At 36.3% G+C, this 27,160-nt stretch overlaps 1 protein-coding gene and 1 long non-coding RNA gene across 2 annotated transcripts; both read right to left on the minus strand.

The window, feature by feature from the left end:
• Positions 1–2,904: 2,904 nt before the first annotated feature.
• Positions 2,905–3,514, minus strand: LOC126616687 (uncharacterized). The gene is made up of 3 exons (XR_007621231.1): positions 3,416–3,514; positions 3,192–3,218; positions 2,905–3,050 (listed from the first exon to the last, which is right to left on the minus strand). It is a non-coding gene; the product is annotated as an uncharacterized LOC126616687 (long non-coding RNA).
• A 10,123-nt stretch (positions 3,515–13,637) lies between these two features.
• LOC126616686 (aspartic proteinase 36-like) lies at positions 13,638–17,581 on the minus strand. Its single transcript, XM_050284773.1, has 10 exons — positions 17,133–17,581; positions 16,646–16,775; positions 16,278–16,525; positions 15,950–16,177; positions 15,339–15,501; positions 15,048–15,121; positions 14,854–14,950; positions 14,424–14,490; positions 14,209–14,280; positions 13,638–14,078 (listed from the first exon to the last, which is right to left on the minus strand). The coding sequence occupies exons 1-10, from the start codon at positions 17,363–17,365 to the stop codon at positions 13,903–13,905; spliced, it is 1,488 nt and encodes a 495-aa protein (XP_050140730.1). The 5' UTR covers positions 17,366–17,581; the 3' UTR covers positions 13,638–13,902.
• Positions 17,582–27,160: the final 9,579 nt, after the last annotated feature.

The following is a 27,160-nucleotide window of genomic DNA, read 5'->3' on the forward strand; positions in this document are numbered from 1 at the left end:
TCAAATAAATCTTATGGTAAGACACCTTGTATTACTTTTGTAGTTTGCCATTAGATGTTTTCCTAGTGAATTTATTTTCTTCACAAACCCAACTTACTAGGTTAAGAGAAATTGAAAATTTTAACGTCAATTCTACAAAAAATTCAATGAATATGTAGAATGGAATTGGGTAAAGTAGTACGAGAAAATTAATGATGGCACACAGGGTCAGTCATAAGAATTTGGGGCTCTAGGCGAGTCTTTGAAATGGGATCCTATAGTTCTTTGATCTCAATTCTTTGTACATTAATATGTAAAATAATTCGATAATACATGAAAATTTTATTTTTACACCAAATACCATTAAAAATTACAAAATCACTACAACAATCATCTAAATATTTTAACCTGAGAAAGTCTTAACAAACAATAAAACCCGATTGACAAACACAACACATTTTCTTATGTTTTTTCCAAAATTCATTATCACAAATTCACAATTTCTAAATATACCTACATAAAACCATGTAACAAACACAACAATAATACCAAACCATTGATCCATTACCATACTATAGAAAAAAAATCCCAATAACTCAAACAGAAAAAAAATAACTATAAAAAAGATAGAATGTTCTCTTCGATTACCTTAAATTTAATCTTAGCTTCTATTTGATTACCTTGAATCACAAGAGGTTTGAATTCCAAATCTAAGAATGAGGATCCTCTCTGATCCTCCACTCGTATCCGTTCATCATATACCGTACATGTTTCGGCTTATATTCCTACTAATGTAATTTCCATTACAAATGTGTCAGAAATCATTGTAAATTTTTTATTTAAAATTGAATATAAATAGTATCTGAAAAAATTGACCGCATGATATACGATAAACGGACAAGATGGAGGATCCCCAGTATCCTCATAAAGAGGATTCGAAGAGGATCCTCATTCTATACAATAAAGAGATTGAAATTTGAATAAAAGAGAGAATTGCAAGAGACTTGAAAGGCAAAAAATTATTGGACGTGCTTTTTATTGTGTTAGTTTTGAGTCTTTTTATAATTTTGTGTATTTTCCTAATTGTTATTGCAGATTTAAAAAGTCAAAAATAAAAATATTGTTGCAGTCAAATTAGATTAGGAATGTGATTGTATAAATCCTATTAGATATGAGAATATATCTTATATTTCTATTATGAGTAAATTAACAATTAAATATTGTAATCCTAAAGGGAAAGGTTTTTACTTGCCCTACTACTATAAATAAAGGCATAATGTGGTGGAATAAAACACACCCACAATTACACATTTCTCTCTTCTCTCTCTATGCCGCACCTCCTCTCTCTGGCCTCCATACTTGTTCAGTAAATTATGCCTGCAACACGTTATCAACATGTTTTTGACGCTGCGCTAACAAGAGAATTTAATCTTCAATCAATGGAGTATTACCTTTTAATCATTCTTTTCATGATTAATTTAATTATTTTATTGAATTGATATACATGCTATTAATTCAATTTAATTTTTCTATGTTGAACGTGATACAACGCATTGGAGATGCAATTCCGGCTTTCCGAGAAGGATCTTCTACAAATTCAAAGGCTTTTGTTGTTTTTTGCCAATCAGGTCCGCTTAAATAAAATAAGATATTAGAAACAATCTTAAAGCATGAAAACATTCCCATAATGCCTGAACCCCCTATATTTATATATTTACCTTCCGATATATATATATATATACACACACACACACATTTCATGCATTATTTATACACAAATAGATTTATTAAAAAAAATTACGTAGTTGTTTGACGATTAAATTAAGAACTTCTCATCCTCGACTATGTACACATCCTCTACGTGTAAGAAACCTTGACCATGTAAACATGTGGCTGAAGAAGGAGAAAACCATGCACAGCTCAGAAACTGGAACAAGGTGAAGGTGGCCAAGGAAATTAAGGGTGTGTTTGTTGCACCGGACTATCTCAAACTGAACTAATCTCAGGGACTAAGTTGGATTGGCTTCACTTGGACTAAGCAGTACTAAAATTGTGAAGCATTTGGTGCAGTATCAGACTAGTCAGGACTAAATTTTTATTTTTTATATTTAATTATGAAAACTTCCACTTTCTTGTTTAAAAAACATTTTTTTTAAAGAGATAAAAGATGCTTGATTGAAAATATCATTCATCTCACAAACAAAACAGGGAAACGATTTTGCTTTTACATGAAAGTTTACATATTTTTTTCACCATCATCAGCTATCAATACATATACAAGTTGCAACTACTTGTGCTTAAACTTGAGTTCATTTACATATTCTTCAATGCCCTTCAACTACTTATGTAGATCTTAAGTGCTTCAATTGCAACTGCATAGGCTACGGGGTGTCCAGAATATGTAATCCCATGAGGAAAAGAACCAAGCTTGCTACTTTAAGAGGATATGACATCTGAAACTTCTGGGCTTACAAGAACGCTGATTGGCATATATTCAGAAGAAGAGAGAGCCTTTGCCATAGATACAAGGTCTGGTTTAATGTTATATTTGTCACCCCTATACATGTAGCCAAGCCTTCCAAATGCACAGATTACATCGCTCCAAATGCACATATTGCATCATCATAAATAGAACACAACAATTGTCTATGGTCCGGCAATGTGCAATACAAATGGAGCTGGAAGATCAAACTTTTGTGGGTAGTCAGTGTGCAATACAAGGGAACCATAAAAAGATGCTCATGCAAACTTCTAGATACAAATGCCAACTACAACACATGAGCAATAATTTGGTAGATAATATTTTGAGTATCATTTATTAACACTAAAGTTAAACTAATGCCACCAAGGACAACTCAATTTATGTCGGTATTAAAATTTAAATCAATTCAAAGATTCTAAAATACTAAAACAGCAATCGGCTAATTCAAATGTGGAACCAATTACCTATTTGAGGAGAGTTTCACCGTCATTGACAATCTTGGAGGTCCATACTTATTTTGCAGCACCACATTCCTTCCTTTTGAAACCAATGTAACTCCAACTAGCTATGCCACCATGTCCACCCATACCTGCACCCACCACCACCACCAATTCAACCATTAAATTAACCCACTTCACGTCTGTCTACATCATTCAAATTTAAATCAATTCTAAGATTCTAAATTACATACAGAGCATCAATTCTAAGAATCATACACAAGCAATTGTACCTCTCACAGAGCTGCAGAACAATGTCCCTGCAAAATCAGTGGTTCATAAGATGCAGGTGATACTGAATGCAATCAAATACATGCACGACTGACAAGTTCAACCAATTGTTTAATCCAAAATCTCTACACACAAAAATACCCAATCGATTGAGCAAACAAGATGAGCAACAACGAAAAACAGAGGGATAATTTCCACTGAAAGATAATAAAAGATTTACTCTCACTTCCTCATGCTATGAAATGACGAAAACATAGAAACCCAACAAGAATCCTCTCAGACTTCCAATGCCAAAACCGATGAGACCAAAAAAATTGAAACTCCCATTTTTTCTCCACCTGCTTCAAGAATCTGCAAACAAAAAAAAACAACAATAATGGAATTTTAATATCCAATAAGTATTATCCAAATTAACATAAATTTATTAAACCCCATTAACGAGATTTATCCAAATTAACAAAATTTAACCCAAATTGACTTAAATTCATCAAACCCCATTAACATAAACCTAATTAATAGGTTGTTGGGGTTGGAGAATGGGTCGGTGATGAGGCATTTGGCAGCGAACGCAATGCTTATCCGCCCACTGGAGTAGGCCTTTGGTGGTGAACGCAAAGTATGTGGCTGGAAACCCACAAAGGAGTAGAAGACGAGAGGGCGAAGATGCGACAAGGAAAAAGAAGACAAAAGGGTGAAGGGGCGAAGGTGCGAAGGAGAAGGGAAAGAGCGGGACTAGCAATCCGCTCACTCTGGAAGGTTCTGGCTAAGACCTTCTAGCAAAGGTTTTAGTCGACACAAGTCCCGGTTAATACCATTAAACGTAGTCCTTGTTGCTAACAAACATGGGCTTGGACTAACTATTAGTCCAATGAAGCCTAGTGAAGGTAAACAAACACACCCTAAGGGGGCGTTTGTTGCACCGGACTGTCTCGGACTGGACTAGCTGCAGGGACTAAGCTGGATTGACTTAGACTAGACTAAGCTGGACTAACTTAGTGAAGCATTTGGTGCAGTGCCGAACTAAGAAGCAGGATAATGAAAACAATACGGTTCACCAAATTTGTGTTTGCTTAGACTAGGACTACATTATTGTTCTATTTTAATAGCTCCAATTACCTGTGCCCAACACCCAAATTTTCCCATTGTGCAATAATGCTACAAATATCATGATCTGGGTTAATTGGAGCATATTTTTGCCATGTATGTTATGAATCTTTAAAAAATAGGACAATTGTTTTGTTTTTAGTACCTGCTAATAGAATTGGGACATATTATAGTTGAGTTTAAGATGGCAAATTGGTGATCAAATATTTATAAATTTTCAGAATTCTTCAGCTTATCATATAATGAGCAACATTACATTTCAAGTGGCTAAGACTCCCCCACCCCTTAAGGCACATTTAGGCAGCAAAGTGAGTGTTTGGGAACTTGAACTTTCTCAACTCTATTCTATATAACGGCTTTTGCAGCTAAGCTATCACTAGCTTATGGGATCTGTGTACACAAACCCTCAGCTCTTTTTCACATCCCTTCTTTAAGCTCTTTTAATCTGCAAATCTAGCTTGGTTTAAACTCTTTATCACCCAAAAGAAGAAAAAGAAGAGTGCCCAATACATGCAACTTCAACATATGAAGGTACGTAAAAAGATACTTGTGACAAGTCAACCTTTGCTATTGATTGACTCTCTAAAACATCATTCACTAAACTTTCATCCATGACATTTTACAAAATGCTAGTTAACTATAGTGTAGCATTCCAAAGTAGATCTCCATAATTTACCAAATCCTAATTAACATTAGCCAAAATACTTCATAGTGCAAAGCTAAGTTAGAAGCCATAACCTAAGATTGTACGATTAATAAAATACATGCATGTCAAAAGGCACCACACAATATACTCATCTGCTTGCTTTGTCGCTTAAAAGCCTTTGGACGAACACTTCCTTGAGTTCCGAATTGATTGCCCTGAACACTCCCACATTTTGTGGGTTTTCCAAAATAAGAGTCAAAGCATCAATTTGATCCATAGGAGAAAGACCCATTGCACTAAGTTCATTAGCTATGTCACTATGATCTGCAGTACTTTGAACTATAGCTTCAGTTACCATTTGCATCATTTTCCCACTTTTAACATAAAATTGTTTCAGTCCACTGATAATTGCCCCGGTTCCATCACTTGAACTTCCTCTTTTCCTCTTTCTTTGGCTATTTTCAGATGGGGTGCTTTGTTGGCTTTGTTGGTTCATTGGATAAACAACATTTTCACCTCCAATATCACTTGCACCAACCTGATCATGACTTTGTTCCTCCATCATTTCAGCAAGGGTTTCGGCTACATTACCCGTAGCCCGATCCTTTCCAAATATATATGCAAATCTATCATACAGTGGAAAAGGTTTGCTTCTATCCATTGGCTTCTTTATTTTTTTAAGATTATATCAGCATAGCAAAACTAAAATTTAGCATGCGTAACAAATATAGCTGCAAGAATATAACTAATGTATAAATAAAATAGGGTTTGAACCTGCACATAAGTTTGTCATGCGTCATTACTGTCAACTTCAATGCACTTTTTGACATCACTCCATGCAAATCCACTTGTGTTTATCATGTCAAGGACCAAACTATATGTTTTTTTTTCCATTTCTTCAACTTTGACTCAATATGTGGAGTTGCTTCTATATTTGAATTAGGACATAAAACATTGACAGCTTTCGTTATTTCAATTAAAGTACCTTGTTTGAAAGCACATGTGTCACACCGTTGCTTCCGAGCAACAAAATCCTCAAGAACGGATAGTAATACTTCTTCCTCAAATGCTTCCCATTTACGCTTTCTTCCTTTTGGCTCTTGAGCAGCACTCAAATTATTGTCGTTATCCATACCTAAACAAAAAATATTTGAATGTACTAAAGTACAATACAAAGAATCAATTTGCATAATATCCAATTGATTTGCATACTATCCAATTAATAAATCGAATTACATTCAATGATGAGTAATCTAATCATTTTGCTAATATCCAACATATGCATGATAAAAAGGAAAACTAAAATAAAATGTTATCATTAACACATTTAGCTTGTTCGGTTGCTGGTTCCTAATTGCTCTTCACTCATTATACATTTCCTGAGTTATGGCATTCCTCTTTGCACTCCACTAGTCAGATGTTTCAACACTACCAACATATTCACCTTCTTCTGTATTTTGTCCATCTTCTATTATTGGATAATTCTCCATTGGATCCACAGACATCTCTTGCCTAATAAGATTGTGTAGTAGGCAACAAGCGGTAATTATTCGACCTTGTGTCCTTATTGGATAGAAAGTTGGACTCCTTAGTATCCCCCACCTTCCTTTTAGCAAGCCAAAACATCGTTCAATTACATTCCTTGCCTTAGAATGCTTCATTTTAAAATATTCTTCCTTATTGGAAGGTGTTCATCCCTCCCATTCAGATAAATGGTAAGGTATTCCTCTATAGGGTGCAAGGAATCCTTCATCATTTGTATAACCACCATCTACAAGGTAATAATAAAGGTCGTACCCAGTGCACAAGGCTCCCGCTTTACGCAGGGTCTGGGAGAGGTGAATGTCGGCTAGCCTTACCCCCATTTATGGAGAGGCTGCTCCCAAGTCTCGAACCCGAGACCTACCGCTCATGGGCGAAGGCACTTGCCATCTACAAGGTAATAATAACCTAATAAAAAAAAGACCTTATTAGTATTTTGTAGTTCACAACCAAAACTAGACCTAACTTACAAAGTTGAGACTAACTAGTAGCCTTACCCTCTGGTACCTTTAAACCATTAGGCCTAGTAATTGCATCATGTAGCATTCTAGAGTCTGATGCCGAACCCTCCCACCCCAGAAACACATATATGAACTACATATCTCCTGAACACACACCTAACACATTAGTTGCGACTCAACCCTTTCTTGTTTGGTATCTTGGTTTGTCAATTTCAAGTACATGCACATCAATGTGTGTTCCATCTAATCCTCCCAAGCAATTCTAAACAAAAAATAAGCTTTTGTTAATTTATACAAATGGAATCTCTAGTTAAAGCTTAGAGAAAATGAAAAAAATTATCAACATACCTTAAAACATCGTCACCTAGGATCTATAGAATCAATAAGCACATGCTGAGGGACTTTTAGTAGGATACCTTGTAATAGCAAAATTCCTTGCAATACACTATTGAAATACCTACTTACAGTCTCTCCCGACCTATAAAATCTACCACCAACACTATGATTCTTAGTATGATGTGCTAATATTTATAAAGTCATACACACCTGCTCTTCTACAGACACCAAACCATCCGTTTTTACCCTCCCATCTTGATGAAGTAAGTCACATAATATGCCAAAAGTCCTTCTATCCATTTTCAATTCGTCGACACATTCAATATCGGTATTCCCTATTATACCATTCAGATAACACAAACTAATATCTTGTCTAACAAGTGAACGGTTAGTCAAAGTGCGTCGTTCAACATGTCTCTGTTTGGCCCTTAGCATCAGCAACACAAGAATCGTACAAATGAAAATTGTCTCTAATGAGACATCTCTAACAATAAGATCAATAAAAGCTTCATTCGATCCATATCTATCCAAACAAAAAAAAAAGGAAAAAAAATGAGGACATTATATATGTAATATTTACTGTAATTTAAGGGTGATGGAAATGAAGTTATTATGATATCAAATGAACTAGATCAAAAGAAAAGGTATACAAAGAATTCTGAAACAACTAACTGCATCAACAGTCCAAAAATAACCAGCCAAGTCACAACTAACTGCATCATTATAGTTCATGAGCCCAAAATCAAATTATACCAATTTAATAGTTTGTTTATGCTTGTAGCGTATGAACCAATGTGCGTAATCACTGTGGTGTGATTATTTTTCTTCATTCTTATGCTGCGTGAAGTGATTCATTTGTTTTAATACTAGGCCTAGAAACTTAGCCATATATTGCATTACTATAGTTGCTTTCCACCTTCCCGCTCATACTTTCTAACTGTAAAGCTTTACTGGACCTTTAACTTTTGTTTGCTTGGATATCCAGGGTATTGAGATCAGTGAGCGTTTCCAAATGGAAATTTCAAGTTGCCAACTCAGTTACGCTTATCGTTAAGTTCAACCGAGGAGAGAATGCTCCATTTGACGAGACTAAAGAGATCCAATCAGCTTACTGGAAATCCTCTAAAGCTAAAATTTTCTTTCATCAACAACCGTATTTTATATTGCCTAAACAGTTTGTTTTTTCTATAATATCATAGAAGTCATATTCACAGAGATGCAACGCAAACTTTCACACATCCAAGGACTACATTCAATAGATCCATGTCGAAAATTGATGTATGGGTTTAGGAATTATACCTTCTTCTAGACTCGAGGGTTTTGAGTCGTTTGTTACTTGTTTTCCCTTGGGTTCTGAGCACTAGCCACTTCCGTTTATGCTCCTCTTCTTTGCACCCACAGAATATTGCAGTTCAGTATCAACCCCACACGGTACAAAACATTCATTGTAATATCATGGTTGGGCATTGACGGGACATATGGAATTGCTTCCTGCCTATCTCCAATGCCATTCAAACAAGGTGGTCCGAGACAGTTCCATAGTAAAAGAAAGCCATCACCTTTAACTACTCATCTCCACTTCAAATTTCTGATAGACGACATAAAAAAGGATTGATTCGAAGAGAACTTGGAAGAAAACCTCTCCTAATTTTCTCCGGTGATCACATTTATTCATAGGATTGATTGTTTAGGGTACAAGTTTAAGTTTTCTTTTCTTGATAGGGTTTGTCTTTAAGAGCAACAGAAGGTCCTCCAAGGAAGGTAAAAGGAAATAAAAAAATGCAGAAACAAAACCAAATAGAAGATACGACTTTCAACATAACCACAAACCATTTAAAGAGTGCATAACAAAAATTTCTTCAACTCACGTAATTTCTCATCCAAACAATTCACAAACATCCAACCCTACATGCAATTTAATAAAATAAAATAGAGAAACTGGTAAAGATTCGTGAACCAAGAACATAAAAACGAAAAACCACACAGATTTATGCTAACATAATAGAGATGGAAGTATGTGTCCCTTCTGCAAAAGAAACTTGTCGATTTTATGGCCAAGCATGGTTTCTGAGTTCGGATTTGAAAGAAAAGTTGAAATATGAAAACCCCAAATTCTAATCTCAATTTGACCTAAAAATCAAAACCCTAATTTGTTCAAGTGCAGAGGTCTATGATTGAAAATTTCTCAAACCCAAAACAACAAAATCAAAGAAAGCTCAGTTATGTCACGATCTGCAAAATAAATCGACAAAATAAATTGAAGATTCGAAGTTTACCAGACAACTCGAAGCAGATGAGGGAAGACACAGAGATAAGGGTAAGGAGGACGATGATAAGGGAGTAGGGCAAAGAGGGAGCGATGTGCGACGAGCAGGACGAGGGATGTTGGGGTTCTTGGACGAGCGATGTGCAAGGAGGGAGAAGTCGCCAAACTCGACTTCCTAACATCCAATTTGCTTGGTTTTTCTTCTTCGAGCTTCGTAAGAACGTCCTAAAGCTTCTTACGAGCTTAAAATCCCCTGAAGCATCCATAATTATGACCACATGAACAATACTCAAATCGGGGGTGATGGTTTCTCGGGGTTTTTTAGGGTTTCACGATCTAAAAATGGCATATATGAACTCAGAGACTTGCAAGAAGTTCGAATATTACCTTCTTGACGTAGATCCGGGCGTGTATGGTTGGTTCCAAAGTTCGTCCGTACAATTGTACGGATTTTCAGAAAAGTCTGTGAGGGAGGAGAGAGAGTGAGTGTGTGTGTGTGTGGTACGCGTGGGTCACCAACCAAAACCAAAGAAAATACCATCTAAGTCCTAATTGGTTCCAAACTAATAGGACTTAGCACTAATTGGTCCAAATTCTAACCTACCACACTACCACACAAAACGTCCAAGGGTATATTTGACATTTCATGCCTAAAAATATAATATTTCGGGACGGATTGTGACAGATCTAACCAGAAAATCAATCGTCTAATAAATTCCAATCCCAAAAACCAAATTCCAACAAAATCAAATTATTTATGGGACGTTATTGGTCCTGATTTCTTTTTTAATATTCTTGCTGAAGATGTAAACATTGCTATAATAATTTAATAAACTCTATCTTTTGACCCAAAAAATAAATAAATTATTAGGTCGTTAAATTAAATTAAAACTTCGAAACAAAAAAGAAAAAGTCCTATGTGCCCTTCTGATTATTTTCTCAACTGCCCAATTAACCACCTAACCACCTCATTTAACCGTTTTTTTTTAACAAACAATATTATCTACATTAAAAGAATATCACTTAACCGTTTTAGAGTATAATTCAAAAAAAAAAAAAAGATCCACAGCACAATTTCTATTGATTTTGCTCTCGTTTTCAACCCAAGAGCCCTTCCTTCCCTTTTGCATGTCTTTAATTTCTTTCCGTTTCTGTATAAACAACATGCAAACACACACCTACTCTCACTCTGCTCTCCTCACACACTAAACTCTCCTCCCTCTCTCTTTCTCTCTATAAACCGAACCGCCAGAGACGCTATGTCTCAACGTGGCCACGGCCGTTAGAATTGGAGACAATTTGATTCAGTGCGGTTTTAGAGTAAAATTGAAACTAAAATTTATTCGGTTCGGTGCGATTTTTGGATGAAAATCGAAATGAAACCAAACTATTTAGTTTCGGTTTGGTTTGATTTCAAATGGTTTTGGTTTTAATTTGTGCCTCACTTGTAGGCCCGTTAAAAATTGTCATTAATACAAGTATTCAACATTCAAACAAACTCAAAAATTCAAAACCTAATCTTTTACAAACTAAATGCTTTTTATGCCATTAATGCAAACCCAATTGAAAAAAAAATTATTCATGATGATCACCATACTAAAATTCAACTTGAAACAAGTTCAACATCAAAATACCTTATAGTACAATCAAAATATTAGTGCAAAGTTGGCAATTCTTAACAAAACGCCTAACTTTGTAATGACTTTTCCATTGTAACTATTTTATTCTAAATTTATTTCTCATGCTCCCGATCATAAAAATGGCTAGCGTTTCAGAGACATCCACTCAAATAAGTTTGGCATGCATATGCATTCACATAGTATAGGTTTGTTCACTAGGCTGTTTAGCTTTGAGTTTAACAAATGAGCTTTGGACATTACATGTTAATTAATTTGTTACGTTAATTAAGACTTCATTTTGCTTAATTAAAGACCCACCTAATTATATAAAATTTATTTGAAGTGAGATGCTATGCATTTAAAGGAAAACTTCTATGAAAATGGCTTGGGCTAAGTTTATTTTAATAAAAAATCATGTTATAACTTTATTTAATGAAAAAAACTTAAATTTTAATGAAAAACTCTTAAATTTTAATAAAAATGACAAAAGAACTTAAATTTTAATGAAAAAGACATAATTTTAATATTAAAAAGAATTTAAAAAAAATCTAACGCGCGGACCTGCAAGTCCTCACACAAACTGTTTATGAAACTTAACGGTATTACACTGTTTATGAAACTTACTACTGTTTATGAAACCTACTACAATGTTTATGAAACTTAACGATACTACACTATTTATGAAATTTAACGGTACTACATTCTTCTCTCTCCCCAACTTGAATTTTCTTGGCACATTCTCACCTTCCAAACACATTTTCTTCTTCTAATTTTCTTCCATACTCATCAAATTTTCTTTGTATCTCTTCAATTTCCTAACTTTCTACACTAATCACTTAATTTTCTTCTATTGTTTGCCCATATGCAACTTCCTTTTCTCCTTCACCTACAATCTCACCTTCTCCCTTTGCAGAATAAAAAAAATAATGCAAATGAAATCAATAAAATCGAATGCACCCATAGATATGAGCCCAGATCGTGCCCCCGCTTCATGTCCTTCAATTTCAGAAGCATCTCAAGTCTTCAATCATTTCAATATCTGTGTGAACTTAAAAATCCTAAATTTTGATTACCATACAATTTCCGAAACATCTTACGGCGCTGGTGGTTTCGTGGATGGAAATTGCTAGGAACATTGCATTCATCTCAATGGTGCATCATGTAAATCAAAATTGTAGGTATAAAAGGTAGTGGCTTGGTAAATAAAGTTGCACAAGGTACTCTTTAGTGCTTCATATGTCCATAATATATAATAGTTACTAGGGTGTGTGTATATATATATTACAAATATATCGAGGTAAGTGCTGTAAAATAAATATTGGAGTTGCTTCGAGCAAGGCAATTTTTGGACCCCAATTGATGAGTACTGGAAAATGAAGCAGCCGGAAGATGCAGAGACTACACGAGCGCTTGATATTTTTTTTTCCTCTTGTCCTTATCATTAAATACAGTTATTAAATAGTTTTTTGTTAAAATTCAAAGTTTTGAAGCCTTGTTCATTAATTTTCTTTTTTAAATGTGGATTTTCAAATGGTCTTCAGTTTTATCTCTTCACTTCTTGTGGCCGCATAATTTAAGCATTGTGTATAAAGGATGATGTGTTCTACTGCTGAAATATAGGCAGTGTTGGTGTTTCTTCTCCTAGGGGAAATGAGGAAGATTACAACATTACTTCCTTTTCCATGTTCGGGGAGTTCAAGGTCGGGATTGTTTCTCCTCCTTTGGGAAGAAAGGAGGAAAAACAATCCAAGCCTTGAAGTTTCTCCTCCCTTGGAAAAAGAGGAGGAAAACAGACCCTCTAGCAAATCACCATGTCCAGAAACTTGATGAAATGGGGCAGAAGGGGCAAGCAGATCAATTTTCCTCCGAGTACCTACAGGTCCAACGGTCCGCTGTCACAGAGCTTAAACTGTTGGATCAAATCTGACGGTCAAGGTACTAATCTGGGTAAGGGATCTGTTTAGAGGAGTCGGGTGGAAATAGGGGGATGTTACAGCCGCTCCGACAGCGGCTATATGAATGATTTCACGAGGCCAGATAGGCTTAAATTCTAAGGGAGCTACTGGATTTTTTCATGTAGGTCGGGTAACAGGAAGGTGTAAGCCTGTAAGCAGATGCTAGAGTAACAATTGGTTGTGTAGCGAGGTTCACCTGCTCGATGCCAAAGATACGAAGAGCTAGCTTTGCTACCTGAAAAGTCTACTTCCTTGCGCGTAAAACTCACAAACAGATAAGCACAACTGATAAGCACTGTCAAAGAACTGAATATCACATGTTAAAGCAAATGTGAGAGATCGTTGCTTGCGAAAATAAATCTAGCATTTAGTTATCATTAGCTCCTTAAAAATCTAGCTTCAAACATCTTGATAAGATCTAGATAATTACAATCACTTCATAATAATTGTAAAAAGAATAAAAACGCGAATCTGTGCCAAAGCATATACCGGTGCAAATAAGGAATGACACGAAGGAAGTTTCGTATAAACTACTATCCCATTGAACCAATTACACGTAAATGTATTTTACAACCTATCGGCAGGGTAACGTGAAATTCTACATGTTTGATGAAAACAATCTCAGAAGAAACACAAACCTATTCTATTGCAACTGAACAGCCAAAGGGGGTATGAAAACTATAGCACACGGTCTTACCGGTTCCTATGAATATAAACCAGCAAGGTTAGAGATATACAGTGGAAAAAAGAATGATATGATAACCCCAGATATTGGAAGCGTATGCTATAAAAACAAGTTTCCTTGTATAGTTATGATAAACAAAACGAAAGCCAACATGCATGCTGGTATCAGCTCGTAGCGATCATTATGCAAAGAACTGCTGTCACTTAGCTGTCCTGCATTGACATATTCACTTTTTCCAGTTCTACCCGTTGCAGAAACATTAACTGACGTTGAACCTAATAAAGATGATACAATGGATCAAAGTTCAGTGCTGGGTCTGCTGGCATAAACTCACAGCTTCAAGAGTAATTGCATAAAAGATATAAACGAATAATTGCATAAATCAGGTAGGATACGGAAACTTACAGTCATAGTTAGTCCATCCAATTTGTTGACCACCCAAATCGTAGACAACAATTTTGTCTTTTAGCACAAGGTCTGGCAAGGGGAATATCACATTAAGAAAAACTCTTAAACATACATCCAACCACTAAGTTCACGATAAGGGAGTATAAACCTTCAAAGTACAGAATCTACAAAATTAATAAGTCGATAAAAAGTTTCCAGTTTGGTGTCTATACCTCCTAATATCGTTATCCCTGAACCTTGAATTTTTTGAAGACCAATGCACCACCTTGCAGCACCACTCTGTAACAATTAAGTTTACCCATTTCAACTAATGATTCAGACGGCAAGACTACAGCTTTACATATATGATAATAAATAAAGGACAAGCAATGTATAGATGGTATAAATCTAATAGCTGAAAAACCATTTTTTACTTTCCAATATATACCCGTTCTAAATCCTAGTGAGTGGAGAGAAAACATTAATGAATGAAATGTTGAAGGAAATGAGAATAGCCAAGGAAGACATATGCAATTGGAAAATCCATAACATGGACTGTCCACTAGAAGAAGCAGATGCACATTTTTAATTCATCAGTATTGTGAGAAAACAAAAAGTCCGTGTAAGTTCTTAGTAACTGAAATATCTAAAAGGGAAACTTACAGCAGAAGTCTGCTGTATGAGGTAGTCCTGAGGTCTCAGAATCATGGATGCGCCACCAGCAAAGTTAAAACTAACTTGAGGAAATATATCACTGACACTGAACATAAAATACACATACATGTTAGAGAAAATCATTACAAAACAGAAAGCACAGAATGAACAAAGAACGGAGACAACAGATTCAGAAGGTTAACCTTGAGGTGATCATATAACATTGATTTCCATTGGAAACAACAGGGCTCGCAGTTTGTGAAACAGAAGCTGTTATCTGCATGGCATGGCATGGCAAAATATTATTGAAAATTTTCTAGCTTTAATGCTTTATTTACCCAAATTTGAGAAATTCAAAACTCTCAGTGTCATCGCCAGAAACATTGACTAGCGTAACATATCAAAGAGCATGATGTTTCCATTTATTTCTCCCGAAGCACCAGAATGATGTCCAAAACAGACGAATTATAGGAAATCACATAAGTGAGACTTACAGCAGTGATAAAAGGGTCATAAGCTTCGGCTGCGAGGTACGCCAAAGTTGTACCAGAATCGACTATAGTTCCTCGGTTGCTTGATGTTGCAAACACTGTGGAATCAATGGGTAACATCTGCCCGTTGACAGAAATGCTCTGCAGATTCAAATTATAATGAGGCCTGAAATATTAAATGTCCAAATGGTTAGTCAAAAACACATCAGTGAGGTTTATGCTATTCATTCTTGGGAATCTAGCAGGAAACAAAAATGAAAAAAGAATAAGTCCCTAAAATTTGACATATCAGAATTGAGCAACGTGTTAAATTTTTTGTTTAGAAGTAAATGCAGGACTAGTTAATTTTTATAAGGATTCCGAAAGGTCAAGTGAACTGCCCTTTTGTTCACAGGGCTCTATTTGTCCATACCTAAACAATATTCTGAAGGTGATTTATTTGCGTTACCAAAACTGTTTGGTTTAAGGTAAACCATAATATGCTATAACAGAGTCAGATTTCTATAATGAGTAATGACTGATTCACTATTGTGAAATAACAGAAGGCCACAAAATATTTTTAGCTTTGGGGTGATATTGTAAGATGTGCAGTGGAATTACAGAAGGGAACGTACTGTGAGGGGACAAGCGGGCTATAGACTATATTTGGTTCCAGAATCTCGCCGATAACCAATATACCTCCACCAGTATCGTCTCCCCTCAAGCAGTGGGAGAAGACACTTGGTGCTACTCCTTGTGAAGACAACTGAGAGATGACAGACATACCCTGTTGGCCAAACCCAAAGATCCCATCAACAGCTCGATCTGACTTTGTCAAGTCTCCAGTCTGCAAGGTGCTACACCTGTTTTCACCATCCTAGAGAATGACTTTTGAGATTCAAGAAAAATGCACAAAAGAGTATAAATCAATTATTTAACTTGGAAAGCCCCATTATAACTCACCCAAAGACAACATTAGCTGAAGAATTTTGGGTCATAGAACCCTCAAGAATCGTCTCAAGGTGCAACCAGTCTGATACATAATAGCCTGACGTCCCACTGCCATCTCCATACTGGAAGGTGTACAAACACTGGTTATTCTGCGTGGAACAAACAGAATCCGATTGAGATCCAAGACTGCACCGTCGATCTGAGCAAGAAATGAATTGTGACGTTGATGAACTTCGAGGATCAAACAAATTGAGCTGAATCTGTATGAGTTACAAGCAACCATTTCAATTGTAGCAGAATATGGCTCCTGAGCTTTCAAAAACTCGAAAAAAAATTGAAACCATGATAGGAATGTTGAAAGTAAGGAAATGCGAGTTTACCGGGAGCCCACTTGTTTCCGGGCAACCGTTGCAGGAACCGCAACTGACCCACAAAACATCACTTCCGGTATCAATCTGCACATAATAATCCCTTGGAGGAGATCCCAATTGCAGCTTTGTATAATAAAGCCTGAAAAGGGAAATAAATTCCGAGAAAAACAACATAATTAGTAACAATTCTCCAAAGCCTTCAGTGATAAATACCCATTACTGCTAAGAGTATAGAATTTTAGAGAAAAAATCAAAGCAGAAGAAAACAATTAAGAAAATCAGCATTAAACTTATACCGCTTTTAAAGAAACAAATAAATAAATAAGAGATGGTTTACAAATAACTAATTGTTACTTATAAGGAAAGAAACCCAACTTAAAAATGCAACCCATTATCCACAAAATCAATTCAAATCAAACACACAAGCAAATCCATAAATTAGAGAAAACCGACATCAAAAACCCATTAAAAGTGCCAAAGGAGGAGACCAAATTACCCAACGCGGAAGGGGTTGTACGTTCCCTCAACGGGGAAATCAGCGACGCCATTGGAGGACTGAAGCCTTCTCCCATGCCGGACTCTGTCCCGGGCTCTGAGTTGGCTCAGGTCCACTCGGTGGTTCGAAGGAAAAGCTCTCTCGAGGGTGAGGGTGGCCGGAAAACTGCACAGAACCACGGCCGCCGACATCAGAATGGCTCCGGCGATGAGAATCCCGGGGGGGAAGCCCATTACGGTGGGAACAATTAGAATTTGTATCAAAAAGGAAGACCCAAGACTTAATCAGGAGCTCTCAGAGCTTCCAATTCTAACAGCAGACAAAGAGATAATAAGGAAAGAAAGTATAATCCGTGTGTGTTTTTGAGAAATAAAAGGAAAGAAAAAAGGAGTCTTGAGAGAGAAAGCAAAAGAGAGAGAGAGAGAGAGAGAGAGAGATGGCAATCGACGTGAGGGAGAGAAGAGAAGTTTCGAAAACGTGGAAATGGTAAATAATTTATTTAAATATTTGTTTGTCTTAATTGTTTTATTAATTGCGGTGAACTTTTACTTTTCAAAGGTACAAAATCTCGAGTTGCGGTGTGACACAAGTGGGGATCTTCCGTGCTTCTTCCGGGTTTTGGTGAACCACAAAAGCATGCGCATGCGCCTACGTTCATTATCTTTTTTCTTTTTCTTACTTTGCAAGTAATATATTGGGAGAGACCCAAACATCCATTGCATTGTGTACATCCGCCACCACTCTCACCTTCGTCTCCTCCTAGTTTTGTACATGCCAACCGAAGCTCCCTCGAAAGCTTATCTTCACCACTATCCAACCCAATCCATTACACATTACATATAGTATTTAAAATATCGGTAGGAGTGAAAATATTGATATGTAGATTTGTGGAAATATTGATAAATATATTATATCGATATCGATTGTCTTCGATGGAAATAATGAAAGTTGGCTCCAAAATGTGGAAATTTGAAAGAAACTTTATGGAATGTCCTATAACAGTTTGTCGATATTTAATCAATATGTTTAAAATATCGACGAATTCTGTCAATTTTAGCCAAAATTTAGGAATTTATGGGATATGGACTTCACCTCACCATTTCATATTTTCTCTGATTTTTTTTTTTAATATTTCCACCAATATATATATATATATATATATATATATATATTGATCTTATCGGAAAAACTTCAAACACTGGTTACGTACTATCATCAAGGCCATTTTTTCTGCAATGTCTTCACTTTTTAACCTCCTCCTCCTTAATATCACATAAATATGTAATTTCATCAATCATTTGTGTATCCAACCTCACTGTCTCTTTAACACGCATCCATGACTACTAGGAGTATGGTGAGGGAGTGTGATTAGAGATGAATACTTCTAACTTTTGTCTACATTTTAGGTACAGCAGACTCCTTTAGGGTGCGTTTGGTACGTGGGACGGGACGGGACGGAACGGGACGAGGTGTTCCGTCCCGCGTTTGGTGCGCCAAAAATGGGTGGAACGGGCTGTTCCATGGGACAGATTTTGGGTGTTTTTGCGTTCCACCTCCCCCCTGGAACGGGTTTGTTCCACGTCTGTGGAACACAATGTTTTACCATTTTAAGATAAATATACCCCATGTCTTTTTCAAAAATTACACCTTCGTTCCGTCCCGTCCCATCCCGTCTGCGTACCAAACGCACCCTTAGGGTGCGTTTGGTACGTGGGACGGGACGGGACGGAACGGGACGAGGCGTTCCGTCCCGCATTTGGTGCGCCAAAAATGGGTGGAACGGGTTGTTCCACGGGACAGATTTTGGGTGTTTTTGCGTCCCACCTCCCCCCTGGAACGGGTTTGTTCCACGTCTGTGGAACACACTGTTTTACCATTTTAAGACAAATATACCCCATGTCTTTTTCAAAAATTACACCTTCGTTCCGTCCCGTCCCGTCCCGTCCCGTCCCGTTCCGTTCCGTTCCGTCTGCGTACCAAACGCACCCTTAAGGAACCATTAGAAATGTTCTTGGTAAAGAGCCAATCAAGTTCCATTATCTTTTTGAAATGGCATGTAGTCCATTTTTTGTGAACTTTAGCAGAACCCAATGCACAATTATTTCACATTTTACTTTACATGGTCGGTTTTTAAAGCTAAAGGTTGTCCACGTTTTACAATATATCCCCTCATCAATTAATTGTTAAAAGGACAAAAAGTAGGGTTTTCCTTTTTCCTTTTAGTCAAATGACTAATCTACCCCCATAAGTTTTAAAAGGGTGTTCTTTTCTTTTTATTTTTTGTTTGATTGTTAGTGGTATTAGAGCAAGTCCAGCCTTGCATGTAGGCCGGGGGACAAGGGAGAAGAAAGGGCCCGAGGGCCTGTCAACCAGCTCCAGCCATGAAGAGCCCGAGCTCGTGGAGAAGGCCCGAGCAAGAGGCCTATCAATTTGTGACAGCCCGGCAGCCCAAGCTCCCAGCCCATTTTTTATTTTTTTCTGTCAGGCACGTGCACCCCACTCGCGCGTGGGGGCGCGTCGCTCGACAACATTTCAGAAAACCAGTCCGCTTTTCAGAAGGTCTCAGTTACCGTTGGGAAGCCACGTGGCTTCCCACGGTCCGTTCAATCTCAACGGCTCCTTCATTTGGATCTGTTGGATTTCAACGGTAAAAAAAAATAAAAAATCTTATTTAATATCAACCGTTCTATCTGAGATCAACGGTCGATATTAATATGCTTTATAAATAAAGAAAAATAGTTTTAAAATTAAGAAAAATTACCGTTGTGACACGTGGCACAATTTGGAGTGTTGGAATTCAAATTTTTTTAAATCCAACGGCAGAGATTAATTATTTGAAAAAAAACAAATTTAAATGGAAAAAATCCGAAAAAATTGTAAAAAATCTGAAAAAAAATTTGTAAAAAATTGTTTTTACTTTTCTATAAATACCACTTCTTCTCCATCTACCTTACACCACAATTTCATATTTTCTCAACCACTTTCAATCAAATTTCTATATTTCTCTCAAAGTTTCAATCCAATTTTTTTCCACAAAATGACTACTGATGCAGGTACGAATTGGTCGCTTCTTGAAGATGTTGCGTTGTGCACTAGCTGGGTTGAAGTTACTCATAATTCCCTTACGGGTAATGAGATGCAGTTGCGAGAAATGTGGAGTTTAATTCATACCAAATTTCTTGAGCAAATGAGTGGGAAAAGAACCAAAGAATCGATGTCCAGTCGTTGGAAAATACTTAGCCATTCCTTTAGTACGTGGAGAGATGCCTTGACACAAGCTAGTAGTAATGTTCGAAGTGGGGCAAATTATGTGGATGAGGTAAGATTATTTGTTTGTATTATTTATTTGTTACCTAATTTCATTATTATTATTATTTGTTTGCATTATTTATTTGTGACCTAATTTCATTATTATTATTTGTTTGTATTATTTATTTGTTACCTAATAATTTCATTATTATTATTTATTTGTATTATTTATTTGTTACCTAATTTCATTATTATTATTATTTGTTTGCATTTTTTATTTGTGACCTAATTTTATTATTATTATTTGTTTGCATTATTTATTTGTGACCTAATTTCATTATTATTATTTGTGACCTAATTTCATTATTATTATTTGTTTGTATTATTTATTTGTTACCTAATAATTTCATTATTATTATTTGTTTGTATTATTTATTTGTTACCTAATAATTTCAATATTATTATTTGTAGCAACTTCAAGCACAAGCATGGTATGGTGCCAAAATCAAATCAAGAAACAAATCATTCACCCGGTGGGAATGTTGGAATATTGTTAAAGATTGTCCTAAATTCAAAGTTGTGCCTGTTGGTCCAGAAGTATGCATGAACAACATCCCTCTACACAACACCTTTGTACACAGCACCCATCCACACTCTACACCCGATCATGGCTCCCATGTTGATGAAGAAGATGGAGAAGAAGTGCCTAAAACGCCCATTCCTGAACAAGCGTCGGGGTCAACCCGTTATCCAGTTAGGCCTCTAGGTAAGAAGGCTTCAAAGAGGAAAGGAAGTGCTTCCAAGAATGATTATGGAAAGTACATGCAAGAACTTGCTCGTCAAGGTGAATTGACGTTGGCGCGGGAATTGGCGAAATATGAGGCTGACAAGGCTAGAGATGAGGTAAAAGTTGCAGCTATTCAACAAGCATTTCAAGCTGAACAGAGGGAAAGAGAGCTACTTAGGCAAGAAAGTGAGTTGCTTAGAGAAGAAAGAATTGCACAACGAGATCGTGACATTATGAACACGCGTTTAGAAGGGATGTCTCCAAATTCTAAATATTTTTGGCAGTCGGAGAAAGCGGATGTGGTGCAAAGGAGGCGTGCAAGAGAAGTGAGATCAAGACAAGATGGTCCTAACACAACAAGACAAGATGATCCTAGCACCACATATTGGTTAAGTGGTGAGGAATAGGGTACTTTTGTAATCGGAGCCCATAGTTTTCCAATCACTTTGGGTTGTAATTTATTATTTATGTTGTTTCCATTTTATTGAAGTTAGTACTTTATTTAAAGTGAGAGTACATGTATTTAATTTCGTAATATATTTATCCTAATAATAGAATCTTTATTCATCAAATTGTTCACGTATAATGAAATTATAAAACACACCAAATAAAACTAAAAAACTCACCAATTGGAATTACATAAACACACCAAATAAAATTACATAAACTTACGAAATAATAAAAAACTCACTACAAAAAACACACCAAATAAAATTACATAAACATACCAAATAAAATTACATAAACATACGAAATAATAAAAAACTCACTACAAAAAAACACACCAAATAAAAATAAATAAACATACCAAATATCTCACACCAAATAAAATTACATAAACATACGAAATAATAAAAAACTCACTACAAAAAACACACCAAATAAAATTACATAAACACACCAAATACAAACAAACATACTAAATAAACTTAAGTATCTTCAACTTGTTTCAGTGCCCACTAGTGCTCTATCAAGTCAATTTGCCGATCATTGTGCATAGATGACATTTGAAGTGCAGTATATCGTTGAATGACCATTTAATTGTAACGTCCATCCCTTTCTAATGGCTATGTTGCACGGGTTCTTCGGTGGCATCATGTGCACAATATATCCGTGTTCTTGAATTGTTCATCGTGTCTAGCTCTGGCTCATATTCATCAACCGCATTATAATCGAACTCATCTTCCACAATCATGTTGTGAAGAATGACGCACGTCATCATGACGGATCGAAGTGACTCTACATCGAACATTCTGGCAGCACCCCTGACGATCGCTCAACCAGCTTGAAGGATACCAAAACAACGCTCCACATCCTTCCTGCACCCCTCTTGACAGCTTGCAAAGTGTTTTTCCTTTGCACTTCGCGGACGTGGCACTGTTTTGACAAATGTTTCCCACCGTGGGTAAATGCCGTCAGCTAGGTAGTATGCCCCGTCGTACCTACGTCTGTTGACGACGTACGTGACTTTTGGTGCCTTTCCTTGCAGGACATCGTTGAACACTGGGGATTGGGCAAGGACGTTAAGATCATTTTGAGCCCCGGAACCCCGAAAAAGGCGTGCCATATCCATGTATCAAAAGATGCCACTGCCTCTAAAATGATAGATTTTGATCCTTTTCTGTCCCCATATACGCCTTGCCATGCACTTGGACAGTTTTTCCACGTCCAGTGCATACAATCGATGCTTCCTATCTTCCCAGGAAAACCTCGCATCTCGCATTTCTTCAGAAGCCTTTGCAAGTCCCTGTGAGTAAGTTTTCGGAGGTACTCTGCGGTGTACAAAGATTCGACTGCTCCGCAAAACCTCATCAGGGCCTCAAGAATGGTTGATTTCCCCATCCTCGTTATCTCATCCACTTAGTCTGCAGATGCTCCATACGCAAGCATCCGCAATGCAACAGTGATTTTTGGCTCAGGCAGGAGACCCAAAACACCACAAGTATCCTTCTTTTGCACAAAGTAAGAATCATGGTTGCAAACATCAGTCATGATTCTGTTGAACAAATGTGGTTCCATTCTAAAACGACGTCTGAAGTACGTATCAGGAAATGCACTGTTATGGACAAAGTAATCGTCCAACAGCTCTTCACCCCGTCGTTGCCTGCTTCTATCAAGGTTTCTTGAACGGTTGGGCCTACATATCTGAGCAACAGTCTGGATGACTCGACGGGAATGTGAGGCTCTGGCCATTCTTGTTTCGTCATCTTTCCTTCTACGCTCCTCATCCTCTTCCATCTCATTTTCGGCCATCTGAAGGTTGAACATTCCTGCAGATTGGTTAAACAATTCTTCCTCTTGCTGATCGATTTCCCACATCATCCTTGATGAAGAAGAAGACATTGTAATGATGGATGGTGAAGAAGAAGCAGAAACTATGAATAATGAGATAAAGATGTTGAGAAAATTGGTGTGAGATTTGTGAGGATGGATGGTGGATTATATGGACGATTCAGAAGGGATTGGATTGTAGATAAGGCCACGTGACATGCCGTCATTCGTTAAAAATTTGATCGAAATCTATTCTCAAAGATTATGATAAGATAATGACACGTGGCACGATCGTATTGGATACAAATCTTATCGAAATCGATCTCCAATAATTATCTTTTCGGATAATGACACGTGGCGCAATTTTGAACGAGTTAAAATCTGATCGAAATCTATCGTCAAAGATTCTCAAAAGATAATGACACGTGGCACAATGACATTGGATAAAAATCTTATCGAAATCCATCACTAAATAATTGTTTTTTTTATAAAATGACACGTGGCGCAACGAGAACGATTTAAAAAATCTTATCCGAAATTACGAATAATTTTATTTTGTATTATTTAAACAAACAAAAAAAAACTAATATTTTATTGCCTATTGCTAGGGGGAGGGCTCCAAGGATGGAGATGCAAATGGCAATTACTATTCATTAAAGGCAGTTATTGTTCAAAATGGTGGATTCAATAGTGGATTGCCAGGGGGAGGGCTTCATGGGTGGAGTTGCTCTTAGGAAAGGGATCCTCTTAGGATCTCTTCCACTTAATCATCCGCATCAAACAATTTAAGCATTTAAAATTTGATCAAACAGCTAAAAACACAAGCTCACTCTAAAAGTTATAATAACTTTAACCGTTGAATCAAATTTCAAGGGCCTAAATTGTTTGATGAGAAAGATTAGGTGGAAATGATCCGGAGATGATCTCTTTCCGTGGTATTAATAAGGCCTTTCAAAATTAATATTTTAAATAATATTGTAAGGTTAAATTTTTTTTCATCTCCAGCTATGCATGGTTATATTTTTCTAAGATTGGGATGCACATATTGGAGCACGCGGCGGGGGTAGAGGTTGTAGCCTGATCCTTTTTAGTAGATTTATTTTGACTTATAACTGGAGACAAATTTTGTACAAATTTGAGCCAAGAGTGACCTAAATATAACCCTCCTAGTGAGCTACAATTCTATTGCAAATTCCATCCATTTCAATTAGCACGAGTCTTACATAACTTTAATGCAATACAGTTAAGAAAAAACAAATCAAGATTGGTTAATTGATTTAGATTAGATGGACAAAGTATTGAGACACTTCAGGCTTTGAAAATAGTATTGAGACACTACTTATACTTTTAACATCCATGCTTTGAAAATTCTATATTACATTTACATCAATGTACATATGACATACAATACAAAATTTCTTCGTTCTATAAACGTATAAAGATTGAAATGAATTTAACGAGCAGATGCAATCAAAGTCGTCACATTCATACCAAATATGACTGCAATTTAAACTACAAATCGAAGGCATGTCAATTACTTCAACAGGAAGAAAATCAAGTATCAAGACTTATTTCGTTGAAAAGGAAAACTGATACAGAGTTTATATTTTGTGGGACATCACATTATCCCTAGACGAGAATGTCACATGCTAAAGAAGAAGAAAAAATAAGAAAAAGGAACACCAAAATGTGTACCGTCACTTTGCTTTGTGTACCAACCAAGAAATAGAGAAGGAAGCTTCCTGACATTCCTTTTTCCTATGCCACAACACAACAGGCACCCTTGTAGAAGGATAATTAATCGAAAGATAATTTTTGCACACATTTTTTTTAGTCTCACACGATGCTGCTTTTTTTTTTTAGTTATCGAATTTTATTTTTAATTATCGAATTGAATAAATTAAACAAAAATAACGGCCGAAAACTAAACATGGGAGCGTTTGTCTACAAAGAGTGTGTGTTTATTATTTCTCATTTGATAATATGAGAAATGCGGGTGGGGGAGTGGGCTAAGCCTTATAATGGACTAGCAATAATGTGGTTCAAATTCGCGTTTGGCGATAATCAAACCTAAGACCTCTCATTTACAAGTGAGGAGGAATACCACTAAACAGTAGTACTAAGTGGTGCCATCTCATATTTTTTTACACTATTTTATAATGTTGGTATGGAAAATGACGTTAATGGCAGAGAGTTCATGAACAGTTCCACTTTTAAAAGAGTCCTATAGCATTTCTCTAATAGACTAATAATATATAATATGTTGAATAGATAATTCCATATGGTTTTGGTTGAACACATTATAACCACAAATTGCAAAGAAAACAAACCCAGGTTGTTGAAATTGACCAAGCTTCAGTTATGTTCATTTGACCGAACATAAACTTGACTATATTTCAGGAATCCTTCCTTCAATTGATTAACTATCAATTTTTTATTTTTTATTTATTTTTGGAAGAGTTACACAAGTAGCTTATTTATTTAGTCGACTAAGTTGGTGACCTCCAGGCTACCTCCACTGCATTTGCACTTTACCAAGGGTGCCGCTAGCTCAAGTCTCCCCCAAGCGGGAAATCCTCCATTTAAACATAACATATAGGAAAAAATACCTCTCAGAAGTAGAGAGGCATCGGAAAATCGTATACGATAGTGATACAATAACACAACTTGATTTCACACCAAAATTTGAGAGTTTGAGTCGAGTTTTATCGCGTAAGATCCATAACGGACTAACTCGATGATAATGACATGTTTCATAATGAGCCATATCGGTGTTTATATGCGAAAAACATTTCACATGAATGTGACCCGAGATAGACTTTTAGTTATCCTTTCTTTTGAAATACTCAGCTTACAAATTTATCTAGGAAGGTGTTCTTTTCAGATATACTAGCATTGGAAAATACTAGAATGTAACCCATGCATTATGTGCGTGGGAATTAAAAAAAAACTAATGAAAATAACTTCAAATCTTTACATTTTAATAAAAAAATCACTCGTTAACTTTATTTTAATAATAAGGATAAAAGACTAATAAAAAAGATAAAAAATAAACAAATAAATAAAAACCTAACAAACCCAACTTAGGCTGGGGCTTGAACCCCCCTCCCCTCCCCTTCCCTCCCCAACTTGGACTTGGATTGTCTGCCCTCCCCATTCCATACCCTCCCCATTCCCTCATATTTATATGGTCACGGTTAAGCCACGTCAATATTTTATATTTCCATTACTTTTTGTCTTATTATTTTTATAAAAAAAATCAATATAAAATGTTGACGTGGCTTAACCGTGACCACAAAATATAGGATGATATGGGAATGGTATAGGATGGGGAGGGCAAACAATCCAAGTCCCCCCAACTTCAAACACTCCACTTTTTCCTCCTCCTATCTTTTTGTGCCATCGTTAGCTACATTTATGGTTTTTTTTTTTTTGGCTTAGAATAAGAAAAATACTTCGAATTGAATTACATTCTACTATTTTATTTTGTGGTGTTATTTTTCAATAGTAGTCATGATGACGAGAATCATTTCAATGTGCCCAGAACACGAAGTGGTATATTTTATACAAGTTGTGAGATTCTTATGTTAAAAAATTAATAACATAAAAAATAAAAATTTTCACCACTTATATAATAACACGTGGTATATCATTTGTGTTATGGACACAAGAAAAAAATTCTCCAAGATGACACCGAAGCTCAAGAAATTGGATAGAGAGC

Source organism: Malus sylvestris, chromosome 3, assembly GCF_916048215.2.
Source record: "Malus sylvestris chromosome 3, drMalSylv7.2, whole genome shotgun sequence".
Classification (NCBI taxonomy): domain Eukaryota; kingdom Viridiplantae; phylum Streptophyta; class Magnoliopsida; order Rosales; family Rosaceae; genus Malus; species Malus sylvestris.

Coding starts and splice junctions, on each gene's coding strand:
- LOC126616686 (XM_050284773.1), bottom strand. CDS start 17,365: ATGGGCTTCCCCCCCGGGATTCTCATCGCCGGAGCCATTCTGATGTCG. Junction 15,502..15,949: donor AGCCCGCTTGTCCCCTCACA/GTACGTTCCCTT, acceptor TTAATATTTCAG/GCCTCATTATAATTTGAATC. Junction 14,951..15,047: donor TGTTATATGATCACCTCAAG/GTTAACCTTCTG, acceptor TTTTATGTTCAG/TGTCAGTGATATATTTCCTC.